At 52.9% G+C, this 16,569-nt stretch overlaps 1 protein-coding gene across 1 annotated transcript; it reads right to left on the bottom strand.

Annotated features, from left to right (window-relative positions):
• Positions 1–204: 204 nt before the first annotated feature.
• On the bottom strand, positions 205–14,642 carry MCAT (malonyl-CoA-acyl carrier protein transacylase). Its single transcript, XM_055565989.1, has 4 exons — positions 14,175–14,642; positions 12,737–12,824; positions 7,286–7,503; positions 205–4,377 (listed from the first exon to the last, which is right to left on the bottom strand). Exons 1-4 carry the CDS (start codon positions 14,601–14,603, stop codon positions 3,949–3,951), a joined length of 1,164 nt encoding a protein of 387 aa, XP_055421964.1. The 5' UTR covers positions 14,604–14,642; the 3' UTR covers positions 205–3,948.
• Between the last annotated feature and the right edge of the window lie 1,927 nt (positions 14,643–16,569).

Below are 16,569 nucleotides of genomic sequence, written 5' to 3'. Positions count from 1 at the left end.
TATGGAGCCTCTGGATGTGGCTGATGCTAGCTGGGGTGTGACTTTTCCCTGCGCGAATTCAGGGATACCGTTTGCCAGGGTCATCCTGTCCTGGGGTTTGCAACACTCTTTCCACCCGTGGCACCAGGAGCCCCCACTGCACTACATCAGCCGCTGGTGTAGGTTCTGGGGATGTAAAGAAGGCACAGGTCCCTGGCTCAGATTTCACAGTCTCTTTACAGAAGAAAAAGCAGCACATCCATCAGCTAAGAGTATTGTCCAGTGCGTGCTGAGGGCACCAGGAGACTGAGAAAACGCCGGGGCCTGCAGAGAGTGAGACGAGTCCTCTCCGAGGAGGGGCTGGGGGAGCTGGACTGCAGTACAAAGGCCCTGAGGCGGGGACAGGCCGGGGCGCGGAGGCAGATTGGCCAGTGTCGGCCCCACTGTCTCCTGGTTCACACCAGCCTAGGCCTGCCTGCCACAGCTCTAGCTCCCACGCAGCACTTGACCTTCTGAGCTGATGCAGATCCAGCTGTGGAGGGCCAGCACATCACTCCCGTCCACCTGGACAAGCCCCCCTGATGGGGGAAACTGAGGCTCAGAGGCAGGGGACTTGACTGAGGTGGCCCAGACTTCCATCACCCCAGGATCCTCCAATCCAGTCAGACTGGGATCCAGAGTGAAATCCGTTCTGGCTGCTCCACGTGCCAGAGCTGAAACCGGTCTCAATCTTGAGTCCACAGCAACATCAGAGATGACTCTCCAGTGTCCAAAAGGGAGAGCCAGAGGCTTGTCCCAGTCAGGCAGAGGGCAGGGGTGACATGTGGTCACCCACTGGCCACATGACTCCTCGGGAATTTCCGCACAAAACCTCCTGCCCCCCATCTCCTGCGGCAGGTCTCTGGCCGGCCCCAGGGCACCGCTGCACGCGCAGTGGACACGCAGACCACCGAGGGCATGGTGCCCCTTCCCAGGCAGATCCGGGGAGTCAGGTGGCTGGAAAGAGAAGCGCTCCAAGCTTCTCCACTGACGTGGGGTCCAGAGAGGTGGTGGCAGGTGCGAGTCCCACCTCAGGGTGAGCGAGAGCCCTCAGACCAAGGACAGCGCTGGTATCGTCCCCATGGGGGCAGGAGCTGGCCAAGGTCCTGCCGAGAAACAGGATGCAGGACCCACCGTGGTCCTGGGCCCTCACCCCAGGACGACTCCTGTAGCTCCCCGCACAATCTGCCATCTCTGCAGGATTCAGCTGGAGGTTGGTGGGGTGGGCAGGGAGAGGGCCCACCCACCCCCAACCCAGGGCTCCTGGAGTAGAGGTGGAGCCCAGCCCACTGCGCCTGTGGTGGGGGAAATGGGCCCAGAGGCAGGGGACTTGACAGAGGTGGCCCAGACTTCCATCACCCCAGGATCCTCCAATCCAGTCAGACTGACATCCAGAGTGAAATCCGTTCTGGCTGCTCCACGTGGCAGTTTCCACAGGAGCAGAGGAGCTGAAACCGGCCTCAATCTCGTGTCCACAGCAACACCAGAGATGACTCTCCAGTGTCCAAAAGCGAGAGCCAGAGGCTTGTCCCTGTCAGGCAGAGGGCAGGGGTGACGTGGTCACCCACTGGCCACGTGACTCCTACTGGGCGGCCCCTGAGACAGACAGTTGCGCCCAGAGGAGCGGTGAGGCCTGCAGCCTGGATGGCCCGCCCTCCACCGCCCACCTGTGGGGCTGTGCTCCTCAGAGCTGCCCGAGGCACAGCCAGATGCCTGCGCCTGGACTGGACTGCGGAGACGGCATGGTCTCCCAGGCTGCCTGTTACTGAAAGCTGTCAGCCAAGGGCGTTCCAGCAGACTCAGCAATTGTTTACAAAGTAACGAGGGCTTCCCTGGGGGCTCAGTGGGAAAGAATCCGCCTGCCAGTGCAGGAGATGGGTTCCATCTCTGCTCCAGGAAGATCCCATGTGCCACAACTCCTGAGCCCACGCCCTGTATCTTAGAGCCTGAGCTCCCCAACAAGAGAAGCCCCTGCAGTGAGAAGCCCGCACACCGCAACTAGAGAGTAGCTCCTTTCACGGCAACTAGAGAAAGCCTGGGCAGCAAGGAAGACCCTGCACAGCCAAAAATAAAATACATAAAATACAAACTTAACAAAGTTCTTTGTGAAGATTCAAAATTCTCTAACAAAACAAAGGAGATCCAACCAGTCCATCCTAAGGGAAATCAGTCTTGAATATTCATTGGAAGGACTGATGCTGAAGCTGAAACTCCAATCCTTTGGTCACCTGATGTGAAGAACTGATTCTTTGGAAAAGACCCTGATGCTGGGAAAAATTGAAGGCAGGAGGAGAAGGGGACGACAGAGGATGAGATGGTTGGATGGCGTCACTGACTCAATGGACATGAGTTTGAGTGAACTCTGGGAACTGGTGATGGACAGGGAGGCCTGGCGTGCTGCAGTCCATGGGGTTGCAAAGAGTCGGCCGTGACTGAGCGACTGAACTGAACTGAAGAAAACAAAGTTTGAAGAAACAGTTCTTCATTGTGCTCCAAAGAGCATGCAAACCGAGGCCTCGGTGAAACGAGGGTCTGCGGCAGGGATTCTCAGCCGTGGGAGGGCTGTGGGCTGAGGACACAGGTGGGCGTGTCTGGGGTCACAATCCCCAGAAATGCGACTGCTGTGGAATCGCTAGGGGCCAGGACAGCGGCCCACGAGCACGCGACTGTCCCACACAGTGAAGACTGGTTCTGCTCAAAGGCCAACGGCACTCTAGCTGAGAAACAGAACTAAAAATGAGAGACCCTTCGGAGCCTGGGGTTCGCAGATACAAAGTACTACACGTAAGATAGGTAAACTACAAGATCATACTGTACAGCACAAGGAGCAATGTTCAGTTATCCTGCGATTAAACCATAATGGAGAGGAGTATGAAAAAGGATGTATATATATTAAAATATGTAACCGAATCACTTTGCTGTACACCAGAAATTAATACAACAATGTAGATTAACTAGACTTCAATTAATTAAAAAAGAGACACCCTACCCAGGGTTTGACGTATGCCTACACAACGGTGATGTTTAAAGACAAGCTCAGACATTTCATCCCCAGTGAGATTTTCCCAGTATCACTGTGTAATGAAAAAACCATCCCAGAAGGTGAGAACTGATCACATTTAATACTGAATTAGAAGCGGGCCCTGCGCTGTGCTCCGGTGTGGAGCAGGCTAAGGATAAGCTCGGTGGGCAGGCCCGAGCCGGACTCGGCTCTGGGCACACAGCAGGCACTCGGTGACTGCAGTCAGACGTGGGGGTGGGGGAGGACGCAGGGCCACCCTCCCCACGCTGCTCCCGCCTTGCTAAAGGGCCTTTTTCCCCTCCAAGGCAGAGGCCACTTGCTCCCTGGCATACAGTAGGCATTCGCTGCTTTCTGTTGGGTAAGTAAACATACGGGGCACAGTCTCCCAACTGTTGAGTGATGGGGACCGAATGTCTGCCAAGGCCAGCTGGGTCCTAAAGACCTTTGGATTCAGGGGCAAAGGAGCTAAGGTTTTGGCCACATCGTGTCCAGAGGAGGCTGGGCTAGCAGAGGAGGGAGTTTGGCGCTGGCCTCAAGCCATGGCCCACAGCGCCCACACGGCAGCAGGCCAGGCCTTCCCGGGCCTCAGAACACTCCTGCCTACGGAGCAACCACCTGAGCCCTGGGGAGGCAATGTGAGCTGCCCAGGAGGCAGGGGTGGAACCCACAGGTCTTCACAGAATCAGCACAGCCGCAGGTCCCCAGCACTCAGACATGCTGGGGAGAGACGGACCCTGGTGTGTGAAGAAACACTCGTTTTTAGTGCTTTCCACAGGGCATTCGAAGCACATTACCCTCCTGCTCACGTGGAGGCAGCGGCCTGCCAGGACGGTCAGGCTGGGCTCAGCCCCCCAGAGCCCGAGTCCTCCTCGGCCGTGGCCCGTCCACGCCAGGGCCCGCGGGAGGCCCTACAGCGGCTCCTCTGGGTCCTCGCCGGCCTCCAGCACCTCCACGTGGCTGTAGGACCTCCAGGCCTGCAGGTTACAGCTCCTCAGGATGGCGCCCAGCTGCTTCCCAGGCCCCACCTCGAACGTCTGGGGGAACGCGGTGCCCTTCCTCCTCTCGTATATGGCGTGCATCGTCTGCTCCCACTTCACTGGCGAGACCACCTGCTGCGCCAGCAGCTTCTGGATGTGTTTGGGATGCATGTATCTGTTCCCATCGACGTTCGAGTGCACGGACACCAGGGGCTTCTTGACATCAATTGCCTTTAACACTTGCACCAGGGGCTCCACGGCCGGCTCCATGAGGCGGGTGTGGAACCCACCGCTAACCGGCAACATCCTGGTGCGTCTGAAGTGATACTTAGAGGAATTCTTCTGGAGAAACTGCAGAGCCTGGAAGAAAGAAGGGAGGTTTAAGCCAGCGAATCTCAGGGGAAGAAACGCACACGAGGGGGTCACCTCTGACTGATGCCGTCAGTCCTCCGTAGAGAATATGCATCTCTCTACACATCCGCGTGTGTATTTCACCCCGCGCAGTTGCAAAGTCGGTGTCCCGGAAGCCCTTCTGGCCATTCGCATGCCCCGCCTGGGCAGGTGACCACCCTATGCCTGAAAGAGAGCCAAGGCCAGGAAACGCGGTCCTGTCCCAGCTCCGTCACCCAGCTTGGTGGCCCCAGGCAAGTCCTTGAACTTCTTTTATTCCATCTGTGAAATGAGCACAATTTCACCTACCTCGTAAGACTGCTGGGAAGTGACCAGACAGGAGTTATGAAGGGGTCTGATACACGAAAAAGCGCTATCTAATCCTGCTACTCCTCGTAACTGTTTAAGCTTGTTTCCTTGTTACTCCGTAAACTTCAAGATGACAATTCAGGAGGCTCCAAGTCTCATCTCACAATCCAGGATCTGAAAGCTCTCATTTGGTGTTTCTCTGGAGAAGACCAAAACTCTCCTTCCCTGCAGCCCGAAGCCACTCCCTGAAGGCTCCTCCGTCCAGAGGGGCCTCTGGGACTAACAGGCCCAGACTCAGAACCACAACATACTCGGCAAATATCTTTAAAACGGTGTATATTCTTAAAGAGATCCTGCACCCTCAGGACACAGCCCAAGGCCTACGACCCTGACAGCCCTTCCCTGGGATCCAGCAAAGGGCTTCCTAGGCACTAACCCGTCTGCTGTGTCCCTCCAACCTGATGCCACCCATGGCCTGCTCAGAAGCTGGGCCAGCTGCTCCTGAAGACTCAAGGAAAGTCACAGTAGCTGAGTGACCTTGGGAAATTTTGCTTTACTTTTCTCTGCCTCAGTTTCCTCACCTGTAAAAATGGGGATAACAACAATAGTTATCTCAGGACTATGATAAGAACTATGCCTGGTATACAAGCTCTACAGAAGGGTTAGCAATTACCGCCTTCTTACAAAGCCCTGGGATTGGTAACATCAAAAGTATAGCAGGGTAGCTCTCTGTGCCCCCAGAGGGTAGGAGGGGTTAATAGTTAATGTTTTTGGTTGGATGGTGCTCGTTCGGCCTGCTCCGAGGGCCCTGCCCCGCAGGAGTGCAGCCTCTGGCTCATCAGAGGTCACCAGCCTGTGCCCTGAGCCTGTCTATTCCACACCAAGGTCACTTAGCTGTCTGAGCCCTGGGGCAAAGCCACGTGGAGCAGAGACCAGTACAGCGAGCTGTCACGGAGGGTGGCCCACGCGTGTGGGCGGCACAGCGGGGTCTGGCCCTCACTGCAGCAGAGTCCGGCCTGACCTGGAGCTCCCAAGACCATGCTCCGTCTGTCTCCATCACCCCGAGGGACGAGCCTCTGGTGCCTCCCCACAGAGGCCTCTTGGACTCCACAGCCCAAGCCCTTCCCCCCTCGCCTGCAGCTGTCTGATCACCGGCCTCTATGGAGACAGCTACTCAGCGGCACCTCCTGCATCACTGCTGGGGTCTACGTCTTTCCAGGGGAAGTCTCTGGACTCAGCCCACTCCAGCTGCAGCAGGAGTCAAGGCCACAGTCCCAGGGTCCAGAGGGTCCTGCGGCTGGCGCTCAGCCCAGGCCCGGGTCTAGCAGAGGACAAGCTGTTCCACATCCACCGCTGGGAAGGGCTCCACTGCCCAGGTGACCTGCCCACACCTGAGCTCTTTGCTACAGCACTTCCCGCGGCACCAAAAGGCTGAACCCGGGGAGTGCAGGAGTCGCCACCTGGACTGATGCCCGCCCACCTGTCTGGGAGCCTGAGAGGGAGATGCCTGCCCCTCCTGGCCCATTCCGGGCTTTCTTCCAAGGTTACCCATGGGAACGAACAGCCAGCTCCGTGATGAGCTTGGGGCCACTGCAGCTGGTCTTCCCATCATCTCAGAACGGCCCCAGGAGGGACCCGCTGGCTCTCCCCGGTTCAGAGGAGATACAGAAGGACCCCTGTACACCAACCGGCAAGGCCTTACCGAGGGGAGGAGCCTAGGGCGGTCGAGAGGAGAACGGACGTGAGCCCTCCTCCCGCCTCCACCATCACGGGCGCTGGCCTCTCTGCCTCAGCTTCCTGCAGCTGAGCCACCCTGCTCAGAGCACAGGACTGGCCGCGAGGACTGGATGGGCTGAGCGAGGACAGGGCAGCACTGGCCTGACTTCTGCACCCCTCAGGCCCCAGCCAGGCGCATGGCACAGAGCTGCCCCTGCTGCTCGGGGCGCCTCTCGGCCTGGGGCGCCCCTGCTCTTGGCAACACCATCCTCTGCGCAGTGCCTCCTGGGCCGCCTCCTTGGCCCATCTAGTAGCCAGCCTGACCCCTACGGTGCCCCGAAACCTGGAGTCTTCCGTTCACAGCTGCCTTCCTTTGACGGCAGGAACCCTGGCTGATCCCTCTGTGTGTCCTCTGCCCGAGAAAGGATGTCGGCAGTGAGTGGAGGATGGACAGAGCAAAGTGTGCAAAAACAGACACCTCAGGAAAAGCAGAGCAACCCAGCAGGAGGCAGCTGCTCCTCTGAGGAAGCGAGGGGACGAGAGGCCGCGAGGAGGCCAGAGCATATCACAGGGAGGCCCTGGAGATGACCTGGTTCAGCCCCTTTACCTTCCACGTGGGCTGGGGATTTGCCCGGGGTCCTGTCGTCCCTCATCACGGGAGCACGTGGCAGAGTGGGGACAGTACCCAGCCTCCCTCTGGAGCGCTCGCCCCACCACAGACATGCTGGCCCTCAAACACTTTCCAAGACCAGGGCTGAGCAGAGCACCCGTTAGGCTTGGCGGGCTCCCGGCAGTAAGTCCCATGTTCTGCACCGGACTGGGTTCTAGGAAGGCTGCTCCCGCCAACACCAACCTCCAGGTGTCCCGAGATCACCCTGCAGTCAGGAAAGAGGTAGTTGGACACCTCGCACACGGGGTTCTCTATGCCCTGAGTCTTGCAGTGTTCCTGGGCTTCCAGACAGGCGATGGCGAACTTGGACTGACGCTGGCCGAGGACGGACAACATGCCACTGGGCACGGCTTCCGAGGCTTCCTGCATGGCCTCAGCTCGAATTTTCACTGCGTACAGACCTATGCAGAGAGAAGTGCATTTGGAAAAATCAGGGCACGTGATCGAGAAGGGAAGTCCAGAGCTGAGAAACAAAGCACAAATTCCACAAACACTGGAGACACTGGTACTGGTATCCATCACCAGTCCACAAGCCGCCGCTCTAAGGATCCGAGCTGCACAGAGATGGCCCCCCAATCATCAGAGAGCAAGGCACAGTCCCTGGCACAGTACAATGAACCCACGGAGCTTCCTGCCTTAGAGCTGGCTGGTGCAGGATGGTGGTTCTTAACCAGGGTGATTTTACCCCCAGGGCGGTATCTGGAAACAGCTTTTGATCATCAGGGGGGTGGTGGGTGCTACTGGCATCTGGTGGGCACAGGCCAGGGATGCTGTTCAACAGCCTACAATAAACAGCCCCCCAAGTAAGAATCATCTGGTCCAAAACGTAATAGTGCTGTTGAGAAACCCTGGCACAGAGTGGAAAGGAAGAGACTTTGAGCTGAAGTCATGACCTCCTTCCAGGTCAAATTTTTAGCTAGTACAATGAAGATAATAATTATAGCCTGCCTGAACTGTAGTGAAAACTGAGAACTACAAATTATTTCAGAGAAATGGTGCTGAACAAGGAAAATAATTAAGAACCTCTAGATGCCTGGAATGATGTACAAACAAGCATATGAATTTTAATAACATAATTGTCGTAAATCAAGCATGACTGCCTTCACTGGAGAGCTGGACGCTGGCAAGGCAGATGAGCTAGAGAGCAGGGCTCCCGGCTCAGTGCGGCTCCAGTGTGAAGTGGGAGGACGGGGCTGTGTGCCGAGAGGCACCTGCCGCGGCCATGACATGAGAACGGACTGCACACAGTTCATGATAGCCAGGACACGGAGACAGCCTCAGTGTCCACAAGGGAGTGGGTCAAGAAGGCGTGCACATATATACAAGGGAATACCACTCAGCCGTGAAAAGCAATGAACGCAAAGCCATCTGCAGCAACATGGATGGACCTAGAGATTATCACGCCAAGTGAAGTAAGTCAGAAAGACAAATACCATATGATATCAGTTACACGTGGAATCTAAAATATGACACAGGGGGACTTCTCTGCTGACCCAGTGGATAGGCACTCGCCTTCCAATGCCGGGGACGCAGGTTTGAGCCCTGGTAGGGGAACTAGGATTCCACATGCCGAGGGGCGACTAAGCCACAACTAGAGAGAAGCCCATGTGCTATAACAAAGAGCCGACACAGCCAAAAATAAGTAAAATATGAAAACAACAACTAAAAAAACCCCCAACACCAATAACATGCTTCAGATATGGACTCAGATACAGAACAGACTATTTGCGGCTGCCAGGAGGAGGGGAGGTGGGGGAGCAGGTGATTGGGTGTTTGGGATTCGCAGATGCCAACTATCATGCACGAGGATATATACTCAATATCCTGTGATAAGCCATAACGTAGATGAAGATGCAAAGGTATATAGTAACGGAATCAGTTCACTCAAGAGCAGAAATTGACAGAACGTTGTAAGTTCACTATACGTCAGTAAAACGTGAAGAAAAAAGACTGGACCGGATTCGGGCTACTGGACAGCACCGCCCTGGTCCTGGGCCTGCTCGCTGGCGGGGAGGAGATGACCAGACCAAGAAGCAGGTAAGGGACGAGTCCGGGGTTTGACGGACGACAGGGTCAGAGGAACAAACCCTGCGCCCTTTCTCTCAACACACCTTCCTTCACCCAGCACTGAGTCTGTCTGTGCTGGAGTTTCAGCCCCTTACACAAGCAGAACTATGGAGCAAACACATTAAGAGCCTGTGTTAGGAGGCAGGAGAGAGCACACAGCAATGTGGAGACCCTCCCAAGTAGGCATTAAATAACTGCAAATTGTCAACCGAAAAAACACGTCAATAATTCTGCAAATTATGTATACATTAAACTATGTTTCTATAAAATATCTTTATTAGGATGTAGAAATATGAAAATTTTTTTCACTTTCTTGACCAGGCTTTCTTTCTATAATGCTTTTTAAAAAAAGAGGTGAAATTCACATAAAATATAACGAGTTTTAAGTGCATAAATGCAGCAATATTTGTTGTATTCAGAACGTACAGGACTTTCCTGATGGTCAAGTGGTTAAGAATCCACCAGCAAATGCTGGGACACAGGTTCAACCCCTGGTCTGGGAAGATTCCACTTGCTGTCAGGCAGCTAGGCTTGTACGCAACAACTCCAGAGCCGGTGCTCTGCCCCATGAGAAGCCTGTGCGCCCCACCTAGGGAGTAGCCCCTGCTTGCCATACCTGGGGAGAAGCCCGTGGGCAGCAACAAAGACCCAGTACGGCCAAAAAAACCCTTTCCATCAGCCCACAAAACACCCCATACCCACTGAGCAATCACTCTCCATTTCTCCCTCCCTCCACCCCCAGTAACCTCTAATCAGCTGTCTCTATGAAAGTACGTATTCCGGACATTTCACAGAAAAATAAGTGAGCTCTGTGTCTGGCTTCTGTCACCTAGCATGTTTCTGATGTTCATCCATGCTGCCACGTCAGTATTTTATTTCTTTTTATGGTTGAAATAATATCCCACTGGGTCGATCTACCACAATTTGTTTATCCACTCATCTGATTATGGACCTTTGGATCATTTCTACCTTTTGGAAATGAATACGAACACCGCTGTTACAAATATCTGTGTGCAAATGTTCCAGTGTGGACATGTGTTTTCCTCTCTTAGGTACAGACCTGTGAGCAGGACGACCGGGTCACACGGCAACTCCATGTTTAACCTGAGGACCCACCAAACTGTTTCCACAGCGGCGTTGCTGCTTTATATTTCATCAGGGTGTGAGGTTCCTACATCCTTGCCAACACTTACTGTTTTCCTCTTGTTTTTTAAATTAAAGCCATCCTGGTGGGCATGAAGTGGTACCTCACTGTGCTTTTGATTTGTATTTCCCTAATGGTTGGTGGTCTGGTATTCCCATCTCTTTACGAATTTTCCACAGTTTGTGGTGATCCACACAGTCAAAGGCTTTGGCATAGTCAATAAAACAGAAGTACTTGTTTTTCTGGAACTCTCTCGCTTTTTCAATGATCCAACAGATGTTGGCAATTTGATCTCTGGTTCCTCTGCTTTTTCTAAGTCCAGCTTGAGCATCTGGAAGTTCATGGTTCATGTACTGCTGAAGCCTGGCATGAAGAATTTTAAGCATTACTTTACTAGCATGTGAGATGAGTGCAATTGTGTGGTAGTTTGAGCATTATTTGGCATTGCCTCTCTTTGGGATTGGAATGAAAACTGACCTTTTCCAGTCCTGTGGGCACTGCTGAATTTTCCAAATTTGCTGGCGTATTGAGTGCAGCACTTTCACAGCATCATCTTTTAGGATTTGAAATAGCTCAGCTGGAATTCCATCACCTCCACTAGCTTTGTTCATAGTGATGCTTCCTAAGGGCCACTTGACCTCACATTCCAGGATGTCAGGCTCTAGCTGAGTGATCTCACTATCGTGGTTATCTGGGTCATGAAGATCTTTTTTGTATAGTTCTTCTGTGTATTCTTGCCACCTCTTCTTAATATCTTTTGCTTCTGTCAGGTCCATACCATTTCTGTCCTTTATTGTGCCCATCTTTGCATAAAATGTTCCCTTGGTATCTCTAATTTTCTTGAAGGGATCTCTAGTCTTTCCAACAAACTGTGGACAATTCTTAAAGAAACAGGAATACCAGACCACCTGACCTGCCTCCTGAGAAATCTGTATGCAGGTCAAGCAGCAACAGTTAGAACTGGACATTGAATAACAGACTGGTTCCAAATTGGGAAAGGAGTATGTCAAGGCTTATATTGTCCCCTTGCTTCTTTAACTTATATGCAGAGTACATCATGCGAAATGCCAAGCTGGATGAAGTACAAGCTGGAATCAAGATTGCCGGGAGAAATAGCAATAACCTCAGATATGCATATGACACCACACTTATGGCAGAAAGTGAAAAAGAACTAAAGAGCCTCTTGATGAAAAGTGAAGAAGGAAAGTAAAAAAGTTGGCTTAAAACTCAACATTCAGAAAACTAAGATCATGGCACCTGGTCCCATCACTTCATGGCAAATAGATAGGGAAACAATGGAAACAGTGTCAGACTTTATTTTTTTGGACTCCAAAATCACTGAAGATGGTGACTGCAGCCATGAAATTAAAAGACACTTGCTCCTTGGAAGAAAAGCGATGACCAACCTAGATAGCATATTCAAAAGCAGAGACACTACTTTGCCAACAAAGGTTCGTCTAGTCAATGCTATGGTTTTTCCAGTAGTCATACATGGATGTGACAGCTGGACTATAAAGAAAAATGAGCGCCGAAGAATGGATGCTTTTGAACTGTGGTGTTGGAGAAGACTCTTGAGAGTCCCTTGGACTGCAAGGAGATCCAACCAGTCCATTCTGAAGGAGATCAGCCCTGAATATTCACTGGAAGGACTGATGTTGAAGATGAAACTCCAATCCTTTGGTCACCTGATGCGAAGAGCTGACTCATTTGAAAAGACCGTGACGCTGGGAAAGACTGAAAGCAGAGGAAGGGGACGACAGAGGATGAGATGGTTGGATGGGATCACCGACTCAATGGACATGAGTTTGAGTTTGAGTAAGCTCCAGGAGTTCATGATGAACAGGGAAGCCTGGCGTGCTGCAGTCCATGGGGTCGCAAAGAGTCGGACACGACTGAGCGACTGAACTGAACTGAAGGACTGTAATGCGATGGCTGCGGTGCCGCACATCTTGTCATGTATTCGGTGGGTCTTTGTAGATCTTCACAGACACGTCTATTCAAGTCCTCTGTACTTAACTGTAAGCAAAATGTTTACCTGTTTACACACAAAAACCTTAAGAAATGAAACTGATCTCAAGATCAAACACTGATTTATTCTCTTTCACTTAATGAGTATCTACTGAGTGTCTACCACATGACAGGCACCGGAGGTACATGACTGGACTAAGAATGCACAGGAAGAGTGGGACAGACAGAAGCAAGACACTTTCACAAGACTACGAGGAGAAAGAAATTCCCTGATAAATCCTTTAAGCTTCAAATCAGGTGAAGTCTGGTCCTCAGGTCCCACTGTCATCCCCGCCCATGTGTCCCCTTCTCTAACCCCTGAGTAGGTCCAGAATTGTTTCCGGCGGTGCCCCTTGTCCTCAGTGGGCCCAGCAAGACAACACCCCGTGCATAAAATCAATGCCCTTCCCGGGTACCTTCAGAAAATTCCATGGCCCCAGCAAACACTAGGGCTGCAAATTCTCCCACACTGAATCCAGCAGCAGCAACACAGTTCTCAATAACCTGCAGGGACAGATGCAGAAGAACATGAGGCCAGGTTCTCAGGGGAGTTCAGTCTGGGGCTCTGCACTCATGAGCTGACAGTGTTCAGTGGCTCAGTGAGCCAGGTGCTGCTGGCCTGGTGCTCCAGCTAGAGGAGACACACTGAAGTGGCCTCGACCATCTCTGACCAGCCCTTTACCGATGCGGAACTTCCCTGGCAGGGGAGGTCAAACCCTGCCACTGGACTCCGTGGTTACGCTGTGACTCCAACCCAGGGCTCTGGATTCTCCTGCTTCTGCTTCTCAGGCCGATGGAGACAGAGGGCACCAAGTACAGAAGGTAAGCGCATGCCCTTCAGAGTCACAGAGAGCAGGACTTGATGCTTAGCCTGGGAGAGTCCCCTAACCTCCTCGCCTCAGTTATCTCATCTGTGAAATGGGCAGAGCTCGACCTACCCCCACAGGGTTGCTAAGAGATAATTACATGGAGATAAGGCCTCTAAATTGCTCAGCACAGACCTGGCCCAGGATAAACACTAGATGAATGCTATTATCACAACTTCACAGGACCCCTTAAGATAATTACTATCTCTGCCGTACTCTCTCCCCATCCATAAAATAATGCTACCAACCTCACAAGGTTGCGGTGAGGATGAAATGTGGGTAAAGTTCTGTCTTAACATGTTTTGATATTAAATCATCCCACAACTTCAAGTGAAGGGATATTTCATCATCTTCTCAACGACCCTTCATGAACGAAGGTTCATCCTTCTAAAACCGTTTAATAATTCATTAAATGATTAAGGATCACTTACAATAGAAACCTGGCCCTTCACTCCCTTCACACACTAGGCAATTTTCACAGTATATTTTATTCTCTGTTATCTATCTCCCTGCAAGGAGATCCAACCAGTCCATCCCAAAGGAAATCATCCCTGAATATTCATTGGAAGGAGTGATGCTGAAGCTGAAACTCCAATGCTCTGGCCACCTGATGCGAAGAACTGACTCATTGGAAATGACCCTGATGCTGGGAAAGACTGAAGGCGGAAGAAGAAGACCAGAGAGAATGAGACTGGTTGGATGGCATCACCGACGCGATGGACATGAGTTTGAGTAAGCTCCGGGAGTCGCTGATGGACAGGGAGGCCTGGCGTGCTGCAGTCCATGGGGTTGCAAAGAGTCGGACACAACTGAGCGACTGAACTGAACTATCTCCCTGCCCTAAAACGCAGCACCGATCTTCGGTTTGCTCACGCCAGTTTATCTCCTGTGCCTACAATAGCGCCTGGCACAGATGGGACCTCAGGAAGGACCTGCCAAACCGAAGTCGGACGCGGCGAGCCCGACAGGAGGGAGCCCCAGGACTCACCGCGGGCTGCAGGTGATGTAGTTTCTCCACGGCGGCCAGCGAAGCCACGAAGACGGCGGGCTGGCAGTGCACGGTGCGGTCCAGGGCCTCCTGCGGCCCGCGCAAGCTCAGCTCCAGCAGGTCGTAGCCGAGCACACGGCGGGCGGCGTCGTAAAGCTCGCGAACGCGCGGGTAGCGGAGCAGCCCGCGGCCCATGCCCACCACCTGGCTGCCCTGGCCGGGGAAGAGCAGCACCGAGCACTGGCCCGGCTCCCGCCGTCCCGCCGCCGCCTCCGCGTCCTGGGACCCTCCGTCCGCCGCGGTCGCATCTCGCAGCAGCGCCGCCACGTCCACAGCAGCCGGCGGAGGCCGCGGGCAGTTCGAGGAGCCGCGGCGGCCGCTCGCGCTTCTGGCCCAGGCCCGGGCTGCCCGCGCGACCCGGACACTCATGGTGAGGGAACCCGGCCCTCACGCGCGTCTCCGGGGCGACCGAGGCCCGACTTCCGGAGGCGCGGCGCGGTCCTTGATGTATTTCCCGCCGGGCGGGCTGAGGCATCCGCGGGGAGAAAGGTTCCGCGGGTACCAATTCCCGCCCAGGCTCTGAAACTAGTGGGCTCTAGGGATCCGAGGGGCACGTGCTTATTTAAACCTGCGCGGGAAAGAAGAAAACACCACACCGCACCCTGAGCCCTCACAAACAGTTTTGGACTAAGCAACTTAACGCAATGTAATAGTCAACCTGCTGCTACTGCTAAGTCGCTTCAGTCGTGTCCGACTCTCTGAGACCCCATAGACGGCAGCCCACCAGACTTCCCCGCCCCTGGGATTCTCCAGGCAAGAACACTGGAGCGGGTTGGTATTTCCTTCTCCAATGCATGAAAATGAAAAGTGAAAGTGAAGTCGCTCAGTCGTGCCCGACTCCTCGCGACCCCGTGGACTGCAGCCTACCAGGCTCCTCTGTCCATGGATTTTCCAGGCAAGAGTACTGGAGTGGGGTGCCATTGCTTTTTCCAGTAGTCAACCTAGCGGTGGACAAGTGGTTGAAACACTTTAATGTATTGTATTTGATTAACCCCACTGCTGTGCTCTTTTATATTAATAATTCCTACAGCCCAGACACACTGTAAGCTTTCAGTAAACATTAGTTACATTGAACAGAGCCCGGATATTTTTCAGATATTAGCCTGTTTTAATTCCTCACAGTAACGCTATGAATGAATGAAGCAGGGCAAAGGCTAATAGACGATGAGATGGTTGGATGGCATCACCAACTCAATGGACATGAGTTTGAATAAGCTCCGGGAGTCACTGATGGACAGGGAGGCCTGGCGTGCTGCAGTCCATGGGGTCGAAAAGAGTCAGACACAACTGAAGGACTGAACTGAACGCTATGGTAAATAGGTGCTATTTTTAATCCTCAATTTATACATGTTGTATCCCTGAGTTGGGAAGATCTTCAGGAGAAGGCAAGGGCTACCCCCTCCAGTATTCTGGCCTGGAAAATTCCATAGCCAGAGGAACCTGGTAGGCTACAGTCCATGGGGTCACAGAGTTGGACACAACTGAGCGACTTTCACTTTCACTTTTCAGACAAAGTCTCAAAGGTTGAGTGGCAGATGGTTAGTGACAGAAGGAGGACTGGAGATTGGGATTATCTGGTTTCTGGGTGGTGGTGCCAGACTGGGTTAGAGAGAATCTAATTCTGAACTCACCTGTATGTATACCCCTTTCCTCCCCTGCCAGCCTCTAAGGAGCTCTGGACACACACACATCTCAGACTGAGAAAGATCTAGGTGGACTCACATCATCAAATCTCCCAAGTGGGTTTGTCCTGAGAAAAGAATCAGATGAGCAAAGACATAGCTCTTAGGACATGTGCAGGCCCCTTGCTTTTGACACAGAAAAGATGGAAATGAGGTGCATATCCAACTAGAGGTGATTAGCTAATGATGGTAAGTCCATACAATGCTGTGTCCTCAAAGATGTGGAAGAGATGTTCAGGTTAAGACATGAACAGAGGACACGCTGCCCCCAGAAGCCCATCAACCCACAGAAGAGGAATCGTTTAAAGACATAAACCACAGAACAGAGAGAACAGGAAAGGGGGCCCTAGCAACAGAATCTCTTCCAGCTAGAAAGCAGGATGCCCAGTATTACCTGATTTAGCAGACTGCAGACAGCTGAGAGCTGAGAACCAGCCCTTATTCATACAACAGAATTCTCAAATGCTTAGGAACTGGCAGCAGTAGCCACTTGTAGATCTAAGGGTTAAAAAGGCTGAAATAAAGAGAACTATTTGAAGGTGTCTTTGAAGAAGACAGATCTTTAGATATCTTTCCTGTCTCTACCTCTCCCTCATTCTGGCAAATTCTTAGCTCTGCTAAAGGCTGGGCAAGCAGGGACAGGGGTAATTGTG

Source organism: Bubalus kerabau, chromosome 1 (genome assembly GCF_029407905.1).
Source record: "Bubalus kerabau isolate K-KA32 ecotype Philippines breed swamp buffalo chromosome 1, PCC_UOA_SB_1v2, whole genome shotgun sequence".
Classification (NCBI taxonomy): domain Eukaryota; kingdom Metazoa; phylum Chordata; class Mammalia; order Artiodactyla; family Bovidae; genus Bubalus; species Bubalus kerabau.
Note: the sequence above shows the minus strand (reverse complement) of the source record. Positions and strands in the feature narration are given on the sequence as shown.